At 36.7% G+C, this 20,988-nt stretch overlaps 3 protein-coding genes across 3 annotated transcripts; 1 reads left to right on the plus strand and 2 right to left on the minus strand.

Annotated features, from left to right (window-relative positions):
* Window positions 1-3,916: 3,916 nt before the first annotated feature.
* Window positions 3,917-4,664, minus strand: LOC137717798 (small ribosomal subunit protein eS17y-like). Its single transcript, XM_068457286.1, has one exon. The coding sequence runs from the start codon at window positions 4,569-4,571 to the stop codon at window positions 4,149-4,151; it is 423 nt and encodes a 140-aa protein (XP_068313387.1). The 5' UTR covers window positions 4,572-4,664; the 3' UTR covers window positions 3,917-4,148.
* A 5,612-nt stretch (window positions 4,665-10,276) lies between these two features.
* LOC137716750 (RING-H2 finger protein ATL54-like) lies at window positions 10,277-11,453 on the plus strand. Its single transcript, XM_068456128.1, has one exon. It carries the CDS (start codon window positions 10,386-10,388, stop codon window positions 11,373-11,375), a length of 990 nt encoding a protein of 329 aa, XP_068312229.1. The 5' UTR covers window positions 10,277-10,385; the 3' UTR covers window positions 11,376-11,453.
* Window positions 11,454-17,686: 6,233 nt separating this feature from the next.
* Window positions 17,687-20,182, minus strand: LOC137718404 (transcription factor bHLH96-like). Its single transcript, XM_068457946.1, has 3 exons — window positions 19,594-20,182; window positions 18,881-19,282; window positions 17,687-17,934 (listed from the first exon to the last, which is right to left on the minus strand). The coding sequence occupies exons 1-3, from the start codon at window positions 20,041-20,043 to the stop codon at window positions 17,839-17,841; spliced, it is 948 nt and encodes a 315-aa protein (XP_068314047.1). The 5' UTR covers window positions 20,044-20,182; the 3' UTR covers window positions 17,687-17,838.
* Window positions 20,183-20,988: the final 806 nt, after the last annotated feature.

A 20,988-nucleotide genomic window follows, 5' to 3' on the forward strand; every position in this document is an offset into this window, starting at 1 on the left:
TCCATGCTCTTCGTGAATAATCATCAATGAAGGATACGAACCATCTCTTTCCTCCTAGAGATTCATTCTTCGCAGGTCCCCAGACATCTGAGTGTACATAATCCAGGATTCCCTCCGTTTGATGTATTGCCGTGCCAAAACTTACTTTGGTTTGTTTGCCAAGGATGCAATGTTCACAAAAATCAATCTTCCCACTTTTGGCTCCCTCTAGGACCCCTTGTTTAATCAATCCTTGCAATGCCTTGTTTCCCACATGCCCTAGCCTCATATGCCATAGACAAGATGTATCTGATTGATCACTTGCTGCTACCATAGCCATCGGAGATTCAATAGTGTTGCCTTCTAACAAATAAAGCAAACCCCTTCTTGGCGCTTTCATTATCACTAATGCTCTTCTTGCAACCTTCAATGTTTGTTTTTCTGAGTAGAATTTACAACCTTGATCTTCAAGAGTTCCAAGCGAGATTAAATTCTTCTTAAGATTTGGGACATATCTCACCCCTTGTAGCTCTCGGACTACACCATCATGGTGTCTGATTTTAACACTACCAATTCCTTTCGTTGCACATGGATTATCATCCCCCATATATACCATTCCCGTAAGAGTCTTGAACGAAGAAAACCAATGACGTTGAGAGGTCATATGATGCGTGCATCCAGTATCAAGCACCCAGTGATTCATATAATTTATTCCGTCTGATGCAGTTAGGGCACAGACGAAATCTTCATTGTTAGCCTCGACAATGTTTGCCTCTGAGTCTTCATATTTCTTCTCTTTGTTCTTGGCTTTGATTCTGGGACAATCCTTTTTCCAGTGCCCTTTCTCATGACAGAAGGCGCACTCATCTTTATCGAGAAACTTTCTGTTGCTTGAGGCACCTCTTGAACGAGACTTGCCTTTCTTCTTAGTTGCTGGTTTTCTTTCCTTTGATCTTCCTCTTACCATTAGTGCTTCGGAATTGTTTCTTTCTTGTCTGTCTAAATTGCGGACTTCATGATTCATCACTGCACTTGAGATTTCATCAAACTTAAGAGTTTCTCTACCATAAATCCATGTCGTAACAAACGACTCGTAAGATTCAGGTAGGGAATTCATCAGAATCAACGCTTTATCTTCATCTTTGATCGTCTCTTCTAGGTTCAGAAGTTCAGCAATCATCTTGTTAAATTCTTCAAGATGGTCAATCATCTTAGTTCCTTCCTTGTACTAAAAACGATACAATTTACTCTTAAGATAAAGTCTGTTTTCTGCACTCTTCTTCAAGTACTTCGATTCCAACGTATCCCATAGTTCTCTAGCTGATGAGATATTCATTACACCATATTTTTGTGCTTTTCCAAGACATAGTCTAATCGTGGAACATGCATGTGCATTCAGCCGCTGCCATTCCTCCTTCTTCATTGTTAGAGGCATGTCTTCAAGCACCACCAGTAAACCTTGTTGAATCAGTACATCCTTTACTTCGCACTGCCACATAGCGAAGTTATTTGTCCCAATGAATTTCTCGATCTCAAACCGAGCACTTTGCACCGAAGTCTTGGTTACCTCAGTACCCCTATCATCTCCACTTTCAGTTTTTGTCATCGTTTTGATTTGACCACGTAACCTATGGCTCTTGATACCACTTGTTGAAACTTACACTTCGATCAAACCAAACCAATAACAGAAAACATGAACAACGGAAGCACACTTTATTGATTGAATAAAGGAATACAAGAAAACTCACACATACAAATAGTTTTCTTGTCACACAAGTCTCTCACACCCTATATCCACACACACTATACCCTAACGTTAAGGACCCTTTTTATACTAAATCAAAACCTAATCCTAAACTGAGTTGGAATCCTAAACCTATCTGAAACTTGCGTCCAAGTTTCCCATACCTATTATAATTAGAACTCCCACACCAGTTAGGAACCCTTCTCGGATTCTATACCAACTTCTAACATTAAAATGCTTAGTTTCTGCCTATTAGTGTTTCATCTAACAATGATTTTATTCAAACACATAAAACTAATACATTTTGTTAATTTTTTTTATAATTATATAAAATCTATCTATGTTAGAGAGCGTCAGCCATTATTTTTCCCGGAAACTCCAAATAATGGAACGTATCTTTACCAAAAAGAGAGATGATTTTATTTTGGTGAGAACAAAAATGCAAGGTAAAGGAATGCATCTTTTATGGAAAGAGATGATGGAATTGCATCTCCACCGGAGAAAGAAATTGTGATCAGCATATCAAATATGATACATCCTTGCAAAAATTTTATGTGTATTGAAACTTGACATACGACGACCGGTATTAAAACTTGAATGTAGAGGAGGGCACGCTGTCATGGCAAATTGACATGACCGAACCCACATTTGCAACGTTTTCTAATGGTTGGCCCAACCAGTGGCATTAGCAGCTAAGCTAGCCGCTTTGCTTCACTAAAATTCTTTCATTTGCGTTGTATTATCCTCTGCGCTGGCTTCGTTTGTTCTAATTGTTGGTAGGAAGACCAACTAGGTTAAGTTCCTCGATCGATACAACAGATTCGAAAACATCGATTCGATTCCAACTGCATCACATTGTATGACATCGGTTGCGATTTTTGGGTTCATGATTTTTTTGTGTCTCGTTGTTTTGCACGCATACTGGCAGTGTAATGTGAATCTTTCATCACCTCTTTCTGCTTTGCCCATGGCCCGAGCTCTACTCCCTTACCTCCTTCTCCATCAACTGCAAAACATAAAAGCAAAACCTTGTTTTACGCAGTGCGAATCTATTTGGGAACAAAACAGAGAACTTCAATTTCGACCCTCGCGCCATCGCGACCACGATCACACCATGGATCGCTTCTTGTCCTCGTCACCTGGCCCGCCTTCCACCTCTCACAAATCCCCGTCGTTCTGTAGAAGAAGTCGCTGCAAATTTTATTTTTACTTTGGGTAATAGACATCGTTTTGGCTTTAAATAGTGTCGGAGTTCTTGTTTTTTCTTTTGAGTAATAGACTGCGTGGTTCTGGCTCTTACACGGCCTTGATCTTCACGATAGGAAATTTTTTGAAAGGCTAAGAATAAAAGATGGGCAGAGGAAGAGAGATAATCCGAGTCCCTATCCAAGACCAAACGGATTTACCCAGAAGTGAAAAAATGCTGCCAAGGAGTTGTTACTAAAGTGGCTGAACAAGAAAGAAAACATGACGATAAGAAAGGTACGTTATTGGAGAGATTTAAGGAAGACCATTGTCATATGCTCAACATGGTAGGGCTAGGATACAAAACATCAGCCCTAGGTTACAAGAGGCAAGGTAGCCTTGACTACAGGTGGTGCAAATGGAATCAGCCGGTGGGTTGCAACTAGGAAAGCAAAAAGAAGCATCGTCCAGCAACCAAGGGCATCGTCCTAACAACAAGCCCTGCCTATGTGCACAACAGTATACCAACTCATTTCCACATTTTACGCTAAGGAAAGGCAAAACAAGGTGATGCTATCGGAAGCAGAGACATGAGTGATGAGTGCAAGTGAGCGAGTGAGCGGAACTAATCATCTTGCGAATTAAACCGCACAAATCACTACAGTCTACATGCTAATCAGAAGAGAAGGCATTTTAAGGGATGCTAGTCAAATGAAATCCTAGCAACTTGCATTCCGAATGTTGAACGAAACCCGAACAATAAACATCCAAATTGGCATCACACAGGTTCCGAATTCTAACAGACCAGATGCAACGCCATAGCATTGTTTCACAGATCAAACAAATCATCCCCAACAACTAAAATGGCTCCGGAATTCACAAACCAAAGTATAATTCAAAACCTAACCAAAACTGATAGTGACTCAAGAGAACACAAACATTGTAAGCAGCAAGAATACTACTGCAATACTATCAGTTCCTACCAACAATCTTCACCAAAACGATTAATTAACCAAAAGAAACAATGCGCATCGCTTTCGATTCTAAATCCAAACTTGAACAAAATCACATAAGAAAACATTGCATCCGCATTCGTTCCATAGAAAACCCGAAAAGCATAGAAAATTGGCAATAGTTTCCTTCCTACTTCAAATGTACTATAACATTAAAAATCTTCCAGAAAATTAAGGGAACGATAACTTGGGATTTTAAGCAAAACCCATCATTCTCTAAACCCTGATTAGTACCTCCTGGGACCACCACGCCCGAACCCGCCGAGGTTCTGAGTCTGAGCTTCCGGGTCGACCCGCTTGACCCCAGGCATGTCAGCCATGCCGAGAGAGGAGAGCATGTCGAGAGTTTCCTTGTCCACGGAGATCTCGTCGGTCTTGATAGCGGACTCTTCGGGGACGAAGTCCATGCGGCGCTCGCGCTCCTCCTCCTGCAGCTTTAGGGAGATACCGCGAACCGGGCCCTTCTGGATCCGCTTCATGAGGTGGGTAGAGAATCCGGCGATCTTGTTGCGGAGGCGCTTGGAGGGGATGATGGCGACTTCTTCCAGGATCTTCTTGTTGGTGTGGAAGTCCAGGGTCATGCGCGAGTAGTATCGCTCGATAACCTGGCGAGATGACTTCTTCACCGTCTTTGTGCGAACGCGGCCCATGCTGGCGGATTTGCACGGTGGGGTTGGGAGGAGACGGCGGCTGGTGAATGTGCGTGTGAGGCGAGGAGAGGGTAAGAGATATAGGAGGCTAGGGTTTTGGATATATATTGGAAAATCTATGAAATGGTGTTGGCTGGTTTATATGGGCTCTGGGCCTTGTTCAGATTTTTGTGGGCCAATGTATTGTGAAATTGGGCCTCATATTTTATGAGTATTTTTTAAACTATTTTTAGAAATACTAAAAGCGTCTTTAATTACGATTTGCAAAAATATTTAAAAGTTCTTATAGATTGGAAGATGTCACTGAGAACATATTTTAACGGCGCTTATGCTTGCAAATCCTAGTCACTGCAACATAATTTTGAGAGTAACGTGCCGATTGGCCCTCTTCAGTTCCGTCTCTTAAACACTATATTAGACGTCGTTCCAATACATGCATTCGACATTAATTGCTTAATTTCTGAATTCTATATACCAAATTTATACCAAAAAAATTCCAAATCATTGGCCATATGTCACTAGACTCGCTACAATTTTCAATTCACAGAAGGTAAGCCTACCCTTCACTTGATAGAGACTTAATGGGGATTGTGTGTGTGTGTGTGTTACCATTTAAGTTAGGCCCAGTTCCAGAAATCACACGCTACTCGACTCGCCTGTGTACACCGTGGAAGTCTTGCTGTTAGTGACATTTACACAGTGAGTCGTGAGACTTCACGACGCCGCCCATATTTTCAACAAGCTGATATTATATTTTTATATATTATTTGTCGTATCATATTTTTAGCACATTATTTTATAATTTTGATATGAGAATTGTGTCAAAAGTATGTGTCAGAAAATCTATGAAGAGTCTCACTCCTTATCATTTTTCATGTGATCACGTTATAAAACATTGTGTTAAAAATATGAGATAACGGAGAATTATTAAAGAGTCATACTTTAAAAAAATCTTCTTGGCATTTTTCTTTTCTAATTATTTTTTTAATACATCGATATTTTCACTTTAAAAAAGAGAGAAGTTCGAATAAACCACGTAATAGACAACCTAATTTGCATAAAAAAAATATGCTATTGTACTACTCGCTAAGTATTTATATCAATCATAGTTTCAATAAAGTGGCCCATAGTTTTAACAAGGTGACACCGCCCATAGAGATAAGGTACTTTATCACTTTATGTTAAATGTCTCCGATCCCCCTTCTTAATATAGGGAGTAGAATTAGTAAGTGGTCACTAATCGGATCGAAACAAAATAACTGGTCAATAAAATTTTCAAATACACTAATGCACCTAGACCAAACAAATATTACTAGTGCCATTACATGTACAACTAGCAGGTATTTTCTTACTTTTTTTAATATTTTTTTTAAGAAAAAAGAAGACTAGTTGGTCGTTTCGTTACGGTAAGCCACCATCTTGTAATTCACTAGCGTCAGGGATTGAACTTAGGACGTGCTATGTGGAATACAAGCTTAGAATTCATCACAACCTCTAGGTTAGACTACATTGTAGTTTCTGTCTGTCGCTAAGTGAATTTAAACCTTGCATTGCAATTTTTATTTTGTTATAGTCAAATTAATCACATATATAAAGAGAGTGAGTTCGGGTGTCAAGTTAATCATTATGACTCATAATTTAAATCTCGAATTTTGATGTAGCCCAAAACTCAATATTTAAATCTTGAACCACAAACTCCACCCCAACCTAAAACAAAAACCATTACTAAACCTTAAACTCAAACAACCCCTAAACTCCTAATACTCATTCTAAAACCCTAAACCATTATTTCACATATTAAATCAATCCAAGTCTTAAGTCATATGCTTCTACAAATATTTGTTCATTGGCTTCATTACCAATTTACCATCAAGGAAAACATATAGAATTTTATGGTGATCAGCATCTTCAAGGACAAGCTATTTTTTGTCCCTATGTTCCAAGTTGTTCATAAAATCAAGGCTACTAGAGTTGCCATCCTCAAGTGGTGGTCTTTCAAGGTAGAAGGGAAAAGATAAATGAGATACGCTCGAAGCTCGGCTTTATCCTCGCCTAACCTTTATCGAAGGCATCCTTAGCAGAGAGGTTGCATTTAATGGAGCATCTGGATGCTCTTCTAGGCCAAAAGGAGACCTATCAGTGCCAGAGGTCTCGGTCTCTTTGGTTGCGGCAAGGGGACAAGAACACCCGTTTTTTTTTATCAATAGGCCAAAAACCGTAAGGTAAAAAACTTTATCAAAGGGCTACTAGACAGGAACGGCTCCTGGCAATCTGATGACAGAGGTATTGAGACCTCAGTCCTGAGCTATTTCGAGGACCTTTTGGCGACTGGGGGATCGAGAAGAAGTCCTCCAGACCGCCAATCGTCGGGTGACTCCTAATATCAGTTTTTACTTTCCAGTGTCGGCTAACGAGGTTCGGGTGGCTATTTTCAGCATGCACCCCTCCACGGCACCGAGGCTCGATGGAATCTCCCTTTTATTTTATCAGCGTTTCTTGGCCCATTGTTGGTCCGGATATGACAATCGTCATCCAACGTCTTTTCCAGTCGGGCATAATTCTCAAGCAAATAAATTTCACCCATATTTGCCTTATTCCCAAAGTGAAATACCCCAAGGATATGTCCTAATTTAGGCCTATTATTAGTCTCTGCAATGTGGTCTTTAAAATTGCCTCAAAAGGTAATGGCGAATCAGCTAAAATGGATCCTTAACCATATCATTTCTCATACCCAGAACGAGTTCGTCCTGAGTAGATTGATAGCAGAAAACTCCCTACTGGCTTCGAAGATTTCTCATTCGCTCATTATGCGTCGCGGGGGTAAAAAAGGGTTCTTATCCCTAAAGCTGGACATTAGCAAGGCTTACAATAGAATTGAATGAGGCTATCTACGGTGTATCTTATCTCGTATGAGGTTCTCCCTAAAATGGACAAACCTGGTCATGGAACTAGTGTGCTCGGTCTCGTACTCCTTTGTAGTGAATGGGCATCTTATAGGCTACTTCCACCCCTCCCGTGGGATCCGTTAAAGGGACCGTATCTCTCCCTACCTATTTTTCCTATGTGTGGAAGGGTTATCGGGCCTTATCGCCCAAAGAGAGGCCGAAGGTAAAATCTAGGGGATCACGATCAGTTCTGGAGACCTTACTGTGAACCATTTGCTTTTCGCAGATGATAGTCTGCTATTTTGTCGTGGCAATGAATTGGAATGCCACCTGATTACTGAGATCTTCTTGTTCTACGAAAGTACCCCTGGTAAAAAAGTCAACCTCCAGAAGAGTGAGGTCTGTTTTAGCCACAATATCAAAAGACCCATCCGAGGCAAGCTGGTTGCCTTGCTGGGCGTTCAGATGGTCGACCGACATTTAAAGTACCTGGGTATGCCAACTTATATGGGAAGAAACAAAAGCCAATGATTTGCATACATCAAAGAACGGATGTGGAAGAGACTCCAAAGCTGGAAATGAAAGATTGTTAGTGTTGCTGGTAAAGAACTTCCCATCAAGTCTGTTGCCCTAGCCATTCCCATTACACTATAAACTGTTATCTTATTCCAAAGTAGTGTTGTGATGCCTTATATAGGATGATTTCTTCCTTCTGGTGGGATGACATTGAAGGAAGGAAACAAACTCACTGGATTTCATGGGAAAAACTCTGCATCCCGAAATCCGAATGAGGCTTGGGCCTACGGAACTTGTATGCTTTCAACCTCAGCCTTCTAGCGAAAATAATGGTGGAGAATCATCATGAATCATACCTCTTTGGTTTTGAGGGTTCTCAAGGCAAAGTACTTCCCCAACAGATCATTCCTCGAGGCCATGATGTCGCCCGATGCTTCATACTCCTGGAAAAGTATTTATACAGCGAGGGATATAATATCTAGGGGTTCAAGGTGGCAAATAGGCAGTGGATCCTCAATAAGAATTTGAAAAGATCCTTGGGTTCCTTTGTATGGTTGATCACAAATTTTCATTCCAAAGCCAGCAAATTCACCTCTTCATATGGTTAGTGAGTTGATTGACCCTATAGCCAAAGTGTGGAATCTCGACCTCATTTCTGGCTTCTTCTCTGCTCAACCTAATCCAGTCCATCCCCCTGAGCATTTGAAGTCCAGCAGATTTACTATCATGGTAGATCGAAAAGAATGAGAGATTCTCAGTAAGGAGCGCCTATCACCTTGCTTGGGAGTGGCTTTATCCAAGCAATACGGGGTCCTCATCCTCAAACCCTCTCGGGAGATCAACCTTTTGGTCCAAGATATGGCACACAAAGGTTCCCCTAAAGGTCAAAATAAGCATGTGATACCTTTGTAACGACATCATCCCCACCAAAGTGAACCTAGCCAAGCGCCATATCACGACTGATTTGCCGTGCGTGATGTGTAACCACCATGATGATACAATCCTTCACTTACTGAAAAAATGTCCTTTCGCTAAATGTGCTTGGTTATCGTCCCACCTTGGATGCCACTCTAGGACTCCTATCCCCCATTTTTCCTCTGGCCATGGACATTACGAGTATGCTAAAATCTGAAATGTTCGATTCCTTTATGATGTTCTGCTGGGCACTTTGGGGCACTAGAAAAGCGAAGCTTTGGAGTTCTAAATGTGGTCCTCTGGGTAGTGCTCTGAGCTACTTAGTGGTGGCTCTCATTTCTCTTGGCCAACAAAATAGTGGTCCCTACCCCCTTTTGCAAGGTTCGGCAAAGTGGTCATGCCCTCATTCGGGTCGCCTCAAACTCAACATTAAGCCTCCTAGAACCAGTTCAATTGTTCAGGTGGCTACGGTTTGAAAATAAAGGATGATTCAAGAGGCTTCTTGGCTGCCAAATGTGGAAGCTTCCCTGATATTTTCTCCCCTTCAGTCAGAAGCAATGGATGTTCAAATTGGTTTGATCTGGGGGTAAAAAAAAGGGTTTTCTAATATCCTTTGTGAATTAGATTCGCTTCAGATTGTTGAAGGCTTGCGACAACCTTGGGTTAATCGATCTTCTCTTGGTCAATTAATCGAAGACATCAAGTCACTGGCTCCGGTGGTCACTGAAGCTCCTATCATCCACGTTTGTCGTCAAGCCAATGTCGGGGCTCATAGACTTGCTCATCTCAGACTCTTAATCAATCAATGCGTTGAATGGGTAGAGCATCCCCCTAGTATTATTACCGACATATTAGCTGTGGATTGCCCCACATCTGTGTCAACCTTGAATGTACTGTTTTCTCTTTAAGATGAATGAAATTCACTATCGATTCCTTCAAAAAAAAAAAAACTAGACTAACCCTTTTTTTGGTCAACTAAATGGCACCCCAGTTTGCCTGAGAAGATGATTAAAAAGACAAATCAATATCAATACAAAAATAGAACCAACCAACCATTCTTTTGGTAGGTAGAAAAGAAGATGGACATGAAAATGCAGTAAAAATTAACTAGTTATAACCAAAGAATTGGTAAATCCATGACGTCATGGAGGCATGGACTTTCCTGACTCCCCCTCTCCCCTCAAAATTCCAAACCCAGCAATTTGCATCGAGAAGAACTTACATGTAATGGGTAAACATCTAACATAACGTCCCGTCCAATAATACAATTTGTGATATTATGTTCTTGAATTGGAACACCATGTGATAGCAAACCTGTTTTATACAATTTACTCTCATACCCCCTCCCACTAACCTTGAAAGAGATGTGTCTAATTTCATTTCTTTTCTTCTAATTCACACAAGGAAACTGACACCCCACCTCACTCCTTGTATACCTCTCATCTTCTTTTTCAATTCTCTCAAGCTTCGTGAATTTCCTCAACACTAACCCTCTTTAATGGCAGTGATCAAACACAGAAAGCTCTTCCCATCTGCACCAATTTCCACAAACCAAACTGATTGTCCAGACTTTTGCCCCGATTGCACGTACGACTGTTACCGTTATGCTGATTTCTACACACCACCACCACCACCACCACCAACTTCAGTTATCAATCAAACCAACCCAAATCACCATATCTCACCTTATGTGGTGCTCTTAGTCTCTTTGCTAGCTAGTTTTTTCCTTCTTATTGGGTACTATATTATTGTGGTGAAGTCTTGCACAAGTTGGTGCAGTCACAGAAGTAATGGATCTTCACCCTCTCAATCTACCGGCACGGATGAAGAGTTACTTGAAGATCAAGTAGACCATCCAATCTGGTTCATCTCCTCCGTTGGTTTGCAACAGTCAATCATAAATTCAATTTCAGTTTGTAAGTACAGGAAAGACGAGGGCTTGATCGAAGGGACTGAGTGTTCGGTTTGTTTGAATGAGTTTCGAGAAGATGACACCCTAAGGCTGTTGCCAAAGTGCAATCATGCTTTCCACATTCCTTGTATTGACACTTGGTTGAGGTCCCACACGAATTGCCCGATATGCCGCGCTAATATTATGAGAGAGACTCAGATCAGTACTTCCACAGACACAAATGGAGAACCCCAGATGGAGAATTCTGAGAGTGAAGGTGAAATAGGTGCAAATAATCAAGTGGGATATCAAGACGTTTGCGAAAACAGAGCTGGGGTGGATGATGACGGTGAAAATATGCCAAAGCAGGAAATAAATTCAAATGAAAATTGGGCTCTTGAAAGAAGGTCTATCTCAATTATTTCCTCATTGGCTCCAACAAAGTTAGTCATCAAAGTGCAGAATGCTGAAAAAATGCATTCGGACCTTGCTCGAAAGCGTCATTCTCCCATTAGGCAATGTCTACATATAAGCCCTATTTTGATGAAACGGTCTTTGAGACGTAAGTGGAGCAAAATTTCTGTTGTTCCCCTGTAAAGTTTGTTTAATTGTGTGAGATGTTTGTGCTGTAATATACAGATTTCTTGTTTCTTGACATGGAAAGTGACATTTTATTTGAAATTCTGACTTGTCAAAAAAGGAGATTGGAGCACCAAATGCAGAATCCAATTGCTATCTGCAGAATAATGCTCAAGAAAAGTAAAGCTACATGTGGCTCATAAGACATTCATAACAAGTTAACCGAAGTCCATCCATTAATCACTTATTTATTTTATATTTTCATACACCAAAAGGAAAAGTGGAGAGCATCGAATCATGGTACTTTTTTGTACATGGTATTTTCAAAAAGTAGAACATAAAAATGATCTTCTGCAACCAAAACGTAAAAAATAAGCCAATTTCCAGTCCAAGCTAATCTAAAAGGAAAGGAAAAATGATGTACAATAATGCTCACCAAACAACTACTGATACCTACATTTGGAATGTGAGGATTATAACTACAGATTTCCTTCTGGAAAGTGCTAGTGTTGGAAGCTGCCAACAAACAGTGAGTGTGTGAGAGTTGCGCGTAAAACTAACTTCTTAACCAAAAGATTGTACACTAAGTGGGACGTTGGTTCAGTTAAGTTATTTTTTGTGCCCCAAGCAAACTAGGACTTACAATTTTGGTGTGAATTTGGGTGAAATGTAAATGAAAGAGAAAAAGAAACTAAAACGAGAAACAAAATGTAATCATTTCATAATAGAGTCAAGATTACAAATATTTACAAAAGTAAAATATGGAGGAGTCCACTGAGGTCTCTAGGGTCGGATTGGACAAAACAGGAAATATTGCCTCGTAGAGGTGATCAAGGTAGTTGAAATTGCACGTCAACCAAATTATAACATGGGGTCGTAGAGCTATAAAAGTTTTAGATCCTAGGGTCTTAGGCAGTATTTATTTCGAAGGTAGGCTTTGAATTGTAACTTAAGAGCTAGAGGTTTTGCTAAAGAGCAATTTGGGTTTGTATTGAAGAGTAGTTGGGTTGATTAAAGAATCACTAAGGTTCATATAAGGAGAAATTAGGTTCTCATTCTTCCTTTTGCTACTCCATTGATTAAAATCCTATTCATTTTCAATTTTTGATCAAGATCCTTGGTATTAATAACATCATTAATTATTTCAATAATAAATTTTTTTTTATTTCTAAATATATTCATTTAATGTTTAAAATGTTACAATTAGTATATTTACATTTATGACTAAATTTTTTATCATATATTTTTAGTTTTAGTTTGTACCCATTTTTAATTTGTACCAATTTTCTTTTCAGTTTTAATTTGTACCCATATATTAATTTCTTTTTGTGCCCATATTTTTTTTTATTTGTACTTTTTATTTTTGCTAAATGTACTCATTCTTAAATATATCAATTTGTTATATGTAACATGTACAATTTTTTATATAAAATCTATTCAATTTTTTTCTAATCCATTTTTAAACTTATATGGGTACATTCTTTTTTCTTTGATTTTAAAATGTATCCATATCAAGTTTAATCGAAGAAATTTACTAACGTTATTAAGCCTAATATCTTTTTTTTTTTTTTTTTGTGATTTTGAAGAATGTACCCATGTATACACACACACACAATAGTATATTTATATTTTAATATTTTTAATCCCAGAAATTATGGTTTTTTTATTATTTAAAATCTCATTTATATAAACAACTAAAATTTCTAATTTTTAATTTAAAAAATATAGTAACGTATATAGAAATAAATTATCACATTAATTTCAGGGACCTTGATCAAAAATTAAAAACCAACAAGGTTTCAATCAAAGATTATTTATAACTAAGGACTGCATTCAAAGTCTCCCTTCATATAATCATAGAGATTGAGCAGTGAAGAAGGAGCAACCTCAACCTTTAACACTGAGTTCAAGCACAGATAGATCGGTCATTTGGCTCTAACGATGACTATAATTCTTGATTGGTGGCCTTCAGCTGTGTCTTGTGGTGGCATCAACATGTTGGATGACGTGTTCCTTGGCATTTAGGGAGGCGAAATATTTCCAGGCTTGGTTGTCTGCACGCATACACACTTCGGGAAGAATCCTATCCAAGCCCTCGAATGGTTTGAGATGAAAAGAGTTGGTCGTCTGATCCCTAAGATAGGATCCTAGCTTAGGTTTCGAAATTGGTGGACCAGAGTCGCATGACTTTATGTAATAAAAATTGTTTGATCCCACAACAAGCGTTTTTTTTTTTTTTTTTTAATATTTATGGCCCAAACAACAATATAATTAAAAGAAATAGTAACAACTAAATGAGCCAACTTCTAGTCGAGACTAACAATAATATGAAGAGGTTGGAAGAATTGTGAACTATCAGAAACTGGAATGAGCATACAAATCAATGTAGAAGTCAATGATTGAAATACGATTGATAATATAATCAATGTAGGAGTCTAAAGTGCGCGTTACACTTATACACTATAACCATTGGTAGCCTGCATGAAACCTCTCTTCGCTGAGCGTGATGGCTGCATTTTTTTTTTATTTTTTTTTATTTTTGAAATAAAACTTGGACTCATTTATTGAGTCTTGTGTGTGTTATATTCGCCACACTACTAATTCAACGCTCATAAATTAGTTAAGTTGGCTTTATTTTTTTTAGCATGAGTCCTTTTGATTTGAAATTCTTTTTATTTTATTTATTTATTTTGGTCAAACGATAGATTTTGTTAGATTAGTCACCGACGGAGTTTGAACCCATATCGTCATGCAAGCACTCAACACCTTTCCTTTAATTTGATATTATTCCCGATATGCTTCTTGAAAAATATAACTTCTCTTGATTATCAATTATACAACTACCGTTTCATAAAAAGAGGACAGATGTCTCATGATCATTGGTTGTCATAATCACTGCCACGTCAGCCAAAGTTGTTAAAATATTTATTAGATGTTAAGTGTTCGTTGGTTAATTCATTACAAGTAAGCTTCTATTGTGCTTAGTATATCAGGAACTGCAACTCACAAATGTAATCAGTCAGTCATCTTTTTCAGAAATACAGAAACCTCAGCTCTTAACTAAACTTTTCTCTAGCTATTCATCTTTATCAATTCTTCATTGTTCTTTGGTTTTTCTTCAATGTAGTTAATAACTATTTTCTCAAGTGAGTTATAGATGCCGCTAAAATATTCTACCCCCTTCTACTGAAAATATGACTTTAACCCCTCAAATTCAAAATTTTCCATATAAAACCCGACATAATTTTTTTACCAAAAAAAAAACCCAATGACTAGGATCCACCTAAGTGAATTCATTAATTACATATTACTTTACACATTTTACATTTTTTAGATGGCTAAAATAACCCTATTGCATATTTGATGTGCACAATTAATTCTATGCAGATTGTAAGGAGAGAGTTAATAATTTTGCAAAAAGAAAAATAAGACATTAATGTTAAATAATTCATTGCATATTAATATCAAATATGATAATTGTTGGCTTAATTCTATGTATTTGGCATTATGAGTTCATATATATATTTTTACAAAAAAAAAAAAAAAAAAACCTAATATATGTAATAATACATTAAAAAAAAAGTAATTTACCTACCATGTACAAAAATGTTATTTGATTCAAAATGTGTGTATATGTGTGTGTGTGTGTGTGTGTATTTATATAATTAGACCATATTAATTTACCTACCTACTATTTGAAATGTTCATTTCCAATTATGCAAAATATTGTATGCCAACAACAAAATATTGCATAAACTTAGGAATTGGATCATGCTTTTGATTTTATCTTTTACCTACAAACAATCATATACATATTGCTTTATATATTTTTACCAAAAAAACGTCCCTAATAGGCTAATATATGTAATAATACATGAAAAATAATTTACCTATCATGTATAAAAAAATGTTATTTGATTCAAAATATATAATCTATGTAGTGTGTGTGTGTGTGTATATATATATATATATAATTGGAACAAATTAATTTACCTACCTACAAATTAATTTTCAATAATTTACCTACAAAAAGTTATACCCCGTGTGTAATATAATATCTTTTTTTTCACTAATACATAGAGATTAATTTACCCATAACAAGAAGAAATATAATTTGATGTATTATATTGAAAAATATTATGTCATACCTATATTTATACAACAATAAAACGTGCCTAATATATGTAACAATACATGAAAAATAATTTACCTACAAGTTAGAGAAGTATTAGTTGATTCAAAATATATAATACGGATTTAGTATAATTTGTTTTTAATAATTGGAACAAATTAATTTACTTCCCAATTAATGCAAAATATATATATCACAAAAAGGTAAGTTTTTGGTATGATATGGATACAATTAATGCAATACAACAGTTTATATATTTTATTTCACTTTTTCTACAACTTTTAATTTGAAATAAATTTAGCGATTTGAGAAAGTGGCATGGGTGTAAATAATTTGTATTAGTAGGTCAATAGTATTCCGATGTGGCTGTAGATTTTAAATTTGGGCTTTTATTGGACGTTCAAATATAGATGGGTTTTTATTTAGGAATCATGAATTGTAAGGACCAAAATCTAAAGCTCCCAGTATTCTATAGGCAAAAATTTGTAAAGCTAATAGCTTTCTGTCTTTTCTTGGCCCCAGTATAACATGTCAAAAGCAGAACAACTTTAATATGAATTGCAATAATTTCTTCCACGAAACTTCTTCATTCCTTTTTAATGGTAAATGAAGCTTCTTCGCTCTTGCGCTCAGAACTTAGATGATTAACTTGTTAGAAACGATAGCTTTTTAACATTGAGAATTTCGTCGTGAGCCCTTAAACACGCCAAAGTGCTTTGTCCTAAATTCTTCATTCATGAACCTTCTTTCTTGCTCACAAGTCAACATTCTAAAGCTACCAAAGCGCAATATCAAAAGCACTCCAGTAGTAATAGTAATAAGATCAATTATAAACAAAGCAAAATAAGATAGGTCTGAGATGCAGTAAGTGCACGTAGAAGTGTTCGGGTTTCGTGTGCATGTTGTTTTTGCTAAATTTTTTGAGAAATCTCGACGATACTCGGAAAAAATTAATTCAATTTAACCAATAAAGAACACAAATAGGGGATATAAAGTGTTACGGTCTTAACCTCGTCCTAATTAAAATTTAGGGTACCTCTCATACCGATCAGGAATACTATTTTCAACAGATGAAACAGCCGTTTGATTTCTAATCCATCGTCTTCAATCCCGGTTAGCCAATTTACTTTCTTCTTCTTTTTTTTTTTTTTTTTTTTTTTCAGAAAAAAGGTTGTTAATTACTCTCACACAAGCCTCAAAATTAAGTTAACTTCCACATTTGGGATTAATTACATTTTCATAGACACCAACCTTTTCTTTCCTCTGTAACTTGTCCCGCGACAACAATAAAATGCTGCAAACCAAAATGCAAATCTCATTACGTTGAACTAACTTAACTGGAAAAAAAAAATTCCAACACGACTAAATTAAGAACTAATTGATTTATCATTTATAATCTTCCCGTCACAACATTTTTGTTTCTCACAACATGTATACTCATGTGCATGTTGTAAAAACGAGTTTATCCATAATGCATGTGCAAGTTAATCTCAATTAATAGAAAATGAGCTAGGGTTATATCGATGGGTATATAATTTAAGTACAAATATTCGACTGTACAATGGGGACCCTACCCTCCAATTGTAGGAATTGTCTCATTTTGATCACAAGTAATGATAGGGAGACCAACTATTTAGACCAAATTTTATAAATTATATGACGTGATTGTTGATGATTGAATTATTATTTAAGTGTTGATTAACATATTTATTTCCTATTGATGACATATCATTTGATTTATAAATTTAGGCTAAAAAATTAATCTACGTAGCATTATTCAGTCATTCCATAATTCAAAATGTTCGACTCCCAAAGTTATTCCAGCAGATTTATGCCAAAGTATGTAATTTATTTGACGATGGAATTATAATTTGCATCTGGGACACTACTGTATCATAAATTAAGTAATGATAGAGAAAAATGGTACTTAATATATCTTTTCTGGATGAGGATCCTCCTTGTGAGTATTCCTAGAATCCTTACATCCTAATCATTCATTGTATATCGTGCGGTCAGTTTTTATTAGATACTATTTATGTTTAATTTTAAATAAAAAAATTCAAAATGATTTCTATCCGCATAATTTACTATAAATAGTTAAGTTATGATATCCTTAAGATCCCGCCATTTAGATCCGGATGGGTCCAAATCCATCTTTTCTGTCTATTTTGTTGGTTTTATAGGTATTGGGAAGATGCTGTTGCAGTGATTATTTCAATCATTGTGCCTCACTGTAGACAATTAGATTAGTTTAATTTTTTCTCAATAAGCAAACATACACCATACAATATAATGCAAAAGAGACGGAAGAAAAATTAATCCACCCAAACAAAAGGATTAAACTTTCAGCTAATTAAAGTCGACTTCTTGATTAATGCTGCGCAGCATTTGATTAACAGCTGCTGCTATTTCATCCACTGTATTGAGGAGGCACCCTTCTTCAATCTGTCCCAATTCACAACAAAAATTAATTTGTTTTCTAAAATTATAAAGACATATATAGTGAATTTAGTAAAGAAACAAAATGATAATTTGTTCTTATTTGGACAATTTTTTTTTAGTGCATGAACTCGAAGGATTCACATCGGACCCACTTGATCGATGCATACACACTTACACAGTGCAAAACCAAATGACAAAAATGTAACTTGTTCTTATTAATTTGTAGACAAACATTTTAGTGCAGGGTAATTTTAAGAAGATTAAATTTGGAGATTAAATTTGTAAACCAAATGATGTGTCACTAATAGAAATAAGCACGTTTATCAATGTTTAAGTAATAAACCAATCATCAACTTCCATATCCTTTAGTTTTCAAAATTTTATCTTCTAAATTTAGTCTCCCTAACATTACTTTTTAGTTTATGAACTTGTAGCATTCCCATCATCACATCCCACTTGCTGCAAACGCAGTGCAAAACCAAATGACAAAAATGTGGTGTGGAAAATAATATAATAAGACGGTGTGAACTGATTAGTTGGTAAAGTAATCTTCTTTTGTCCTTTAAATAGCCTGAGATTAAAATCCAACGTTATTAAAAGCTTAGTGTTCCCGTCACTTCCTTGTTTACTGTACTCCTTTCATTGTTTTTCAATAAAAAAAAATAAAAAAAAAAATAAAAAATAAAAAATAAAAACTTCTACAATTGTTGATATGGTTAATTTTTGAAACAGTTACTAGCACTCCAAATATTTAATTATACATTCAAAACAACCTATATTAAAAAAAAAAAATTACACTTACGAGAGATGCACGACAAAATTTTTAAAGTGACAATAATTATCATTTTTCGGCCAAATGGAAATGCTTTCTTGATAGGACAATATTAATTATGAAAAGGTAATGCAATCATTTGAAAAGACTTGGCTGCAAAACTGTAAAACTAATTACCTTAACGCTAACTGAGTAGAGGACCATTTCATCAGCTGTGGTGACATTAAGGTGAAGAACACTGAGCCTAAGGCTTTGAAACCCAGCCACCATGTTCAACAGCTGTCTAGGCCTTTTCTTGGAAAGTATCTTCAGGTTGGCATGGCTGTCCACCATGGTCACTTCTATGTCTGCTGCTGCTTCTGCCCACTGGTTGTTGTTATACTGAGTCGTATTCAACTCGTTCGCTTGGAGACCAGCTGATTGGTTACACTGTGTTGCTCGAGTTGAGAATTGTGGGAAGGTGAAGAACTCAGCCAAAGGTTGTTGCTTACTCCTCTTGTTGCTGTCCATCGACTGCAAAAGCTGCTCTAGCTCCTTCACAAAGTTTATGGCACCCCCAATAATTGATGCTTGGTCACCCTGTACCAAATATTCATAACAAGATTAATTTGGTGCAATCCCAAAACATATGGCTTTATTATGAAATTTTTTCAATGATAAGGGTTAATCCCAAAAAACATTTCAATCTAAAGAAAATGTAGATGCAAAAAACTTCTAACTGAATTGGTTAAGCGCATTTACTCTCGCATTTGAGGTTCTGTGTTCATGTATCTCCCTCCCGTAATATCACATTCGTATAAGGAAATAAAAATAAAAACATCTGCAGCTATATCTGGCTAGGAACCCAATAATGAATTTTATTTTTGTGATTCAAATTTAATTAAACTAACCCTTTGAGCATAAGATTGTGGCATCAATGATCTGAGGACAGCAAGGTACTCATTCATTTGCTTGCGCCTGTTGCGCTCCACAACAATGTGCGTCATCCTCTGGTTCTCAATTTCCTCCTTGTTCTTGCTGCTCTTGGTGCGATGCCGTTTGCGGCGATTCGTTGTTGCAGGTGGTGGCGGGGGCGGTGGTGTTTCCATGGCAGAGAGGTGTCCTGGTGGGCAAGATTGATCAACTGTGCAAGCCTCAGGTGAGGAGTTAGGATCCCAATCTTTCACATTTTGCAAAAGTGAAGGAAATGATGAGCAGTAGTCCCAATTTTCAATGATGCCTTGTCGGTCTTGTAAGCTGAAGTCACTGCCCCAAGAACCACCTCCATTAAAAGAGTAGTAGTCTTTGCAACCAAAGCCAAATAGGTACTCTTGTGGGGAAATCACAGCTTCTAATGCCATGATTTGATCACTCTAATAACTTTTTAACTACTGCAGAATCTGTTTATGGTAGTGAGTGAAAGTGTACGAGGGGCTTTTGTGTGGTTCAAAAGGGAAAAGGAAGTTAGAAGGGTGAGGAGGTTTTTTCTTTCCTCTAAAAGAGAACCCAAATCAAAGAAATTTTTATTAGGGTTGAAGTTAGCTATGCCAAAGCACTACACCCAAAAGACCAAACAAACACACCCTTTTATCATCTCTAAATAAGAAACTCGATCTGGTTTCTTTTTAAAGGAGCTTTAGCCAAGAAAACGAAAAGCTACATTGTGTTGCACGTGTGATTTCGTGTAGACTAGTCACTCCACCAGAGGTTAAAGAGATTCTCTTTTGCTTCTCTCGCTACTTACACGAAATATGTTCACTATCACATTGATATCCTGATCTAACAATGTACTTACATGAAAAACAACTACGCACAACAATACCCTAAATCAGACCTCACATGATAGTGAACTTTTTCTATGTAAGTTCTCCACCCAGAAATAACAACTATATTGGTTAGACTAAATAAATTACAGAAACATTTTATTTGTATTCGAGCTACTGATTGCACTACTGATTACACCTTGTACAAAAATGAATTTGATTGCGTAAATAAGTACAATCAATCGTCTATACAAACATGCAATGACTGAGTGAGTTATGACTCTAACCGTTTCACATTATAAACCTAGCATGCATCAATGGCTAGAAAAATCCAAAAGCTCACTTGTGTAGATAGATTACTGATGTACGTCTCATCCTTATGAGTTTTATGAGTAGTACAATTACAAATTTGTATACCCAACCGACAAACTCTCAAACAACTATTTAGTATAGTGCTATTTTTCTACATATATAAGTAAAAGGTCTTAGTTTCAAGTTCTGTAGATGCTAATTTCGATACTAATTTATTCTCTCTTCTCTCTT

This window comes from Pyrus communis, chromosome 15, assembly GCF_963583255.1.
Source record: "Pyrus communis chromosome 15, drPyrComm1.1, whole genome shotgun sequence".
Taxonomy (NCBI): domain Eukaryota; kingdom Viridiplantae; phylum Streptophyta; class Magnoliopsida; order Rosales; family Rosaceae; genus Pyrus; species Pyrus communis.

What these genes read in the sequence shown, in the direction of transcription:
- LOC137718404 (XM_068457946.1), bottom strand. Translation starts at nt 20,043, where the DNA reads ATGGCATTAGAAGCTGTGATTTCCCCACAAGAGTACCTATTTGGCTTT. An exon ending in CACAATCTTATGCTCAAAGG is followed by an intron (nt 19,283 to 19,593) that starts GTTAGTTTAATT and finishes TATTTGGTACAG; the next exon opens with GGTGACCAAGCATCAATTAT. An exon ending in TCTACTCAGTTAGCGTTAAG is followed by an intron (nt 17,935 to 18,880) that starts GTAATTAGTTTT and finishes GAATTGGGACAG; the next exon opens with ATTGAAGAAGGGTGCCTCCT.
- LOC137717798 (XM_068457286.1), bottom strand. Translation starts at nt 4,571, where the DNA reads ATGGGCCGCGTTCGCACAAAGACGGTGAAGAAGTCATCTCGCCAGGTT.
- LOC137716750 (XM_068456128.1), top strand. Translation starts at nt 10,386, where the DNA reads ATGGCAGTGATCAAACACAGAAAGCTCTTCCCATCTGCACCAATTTCC.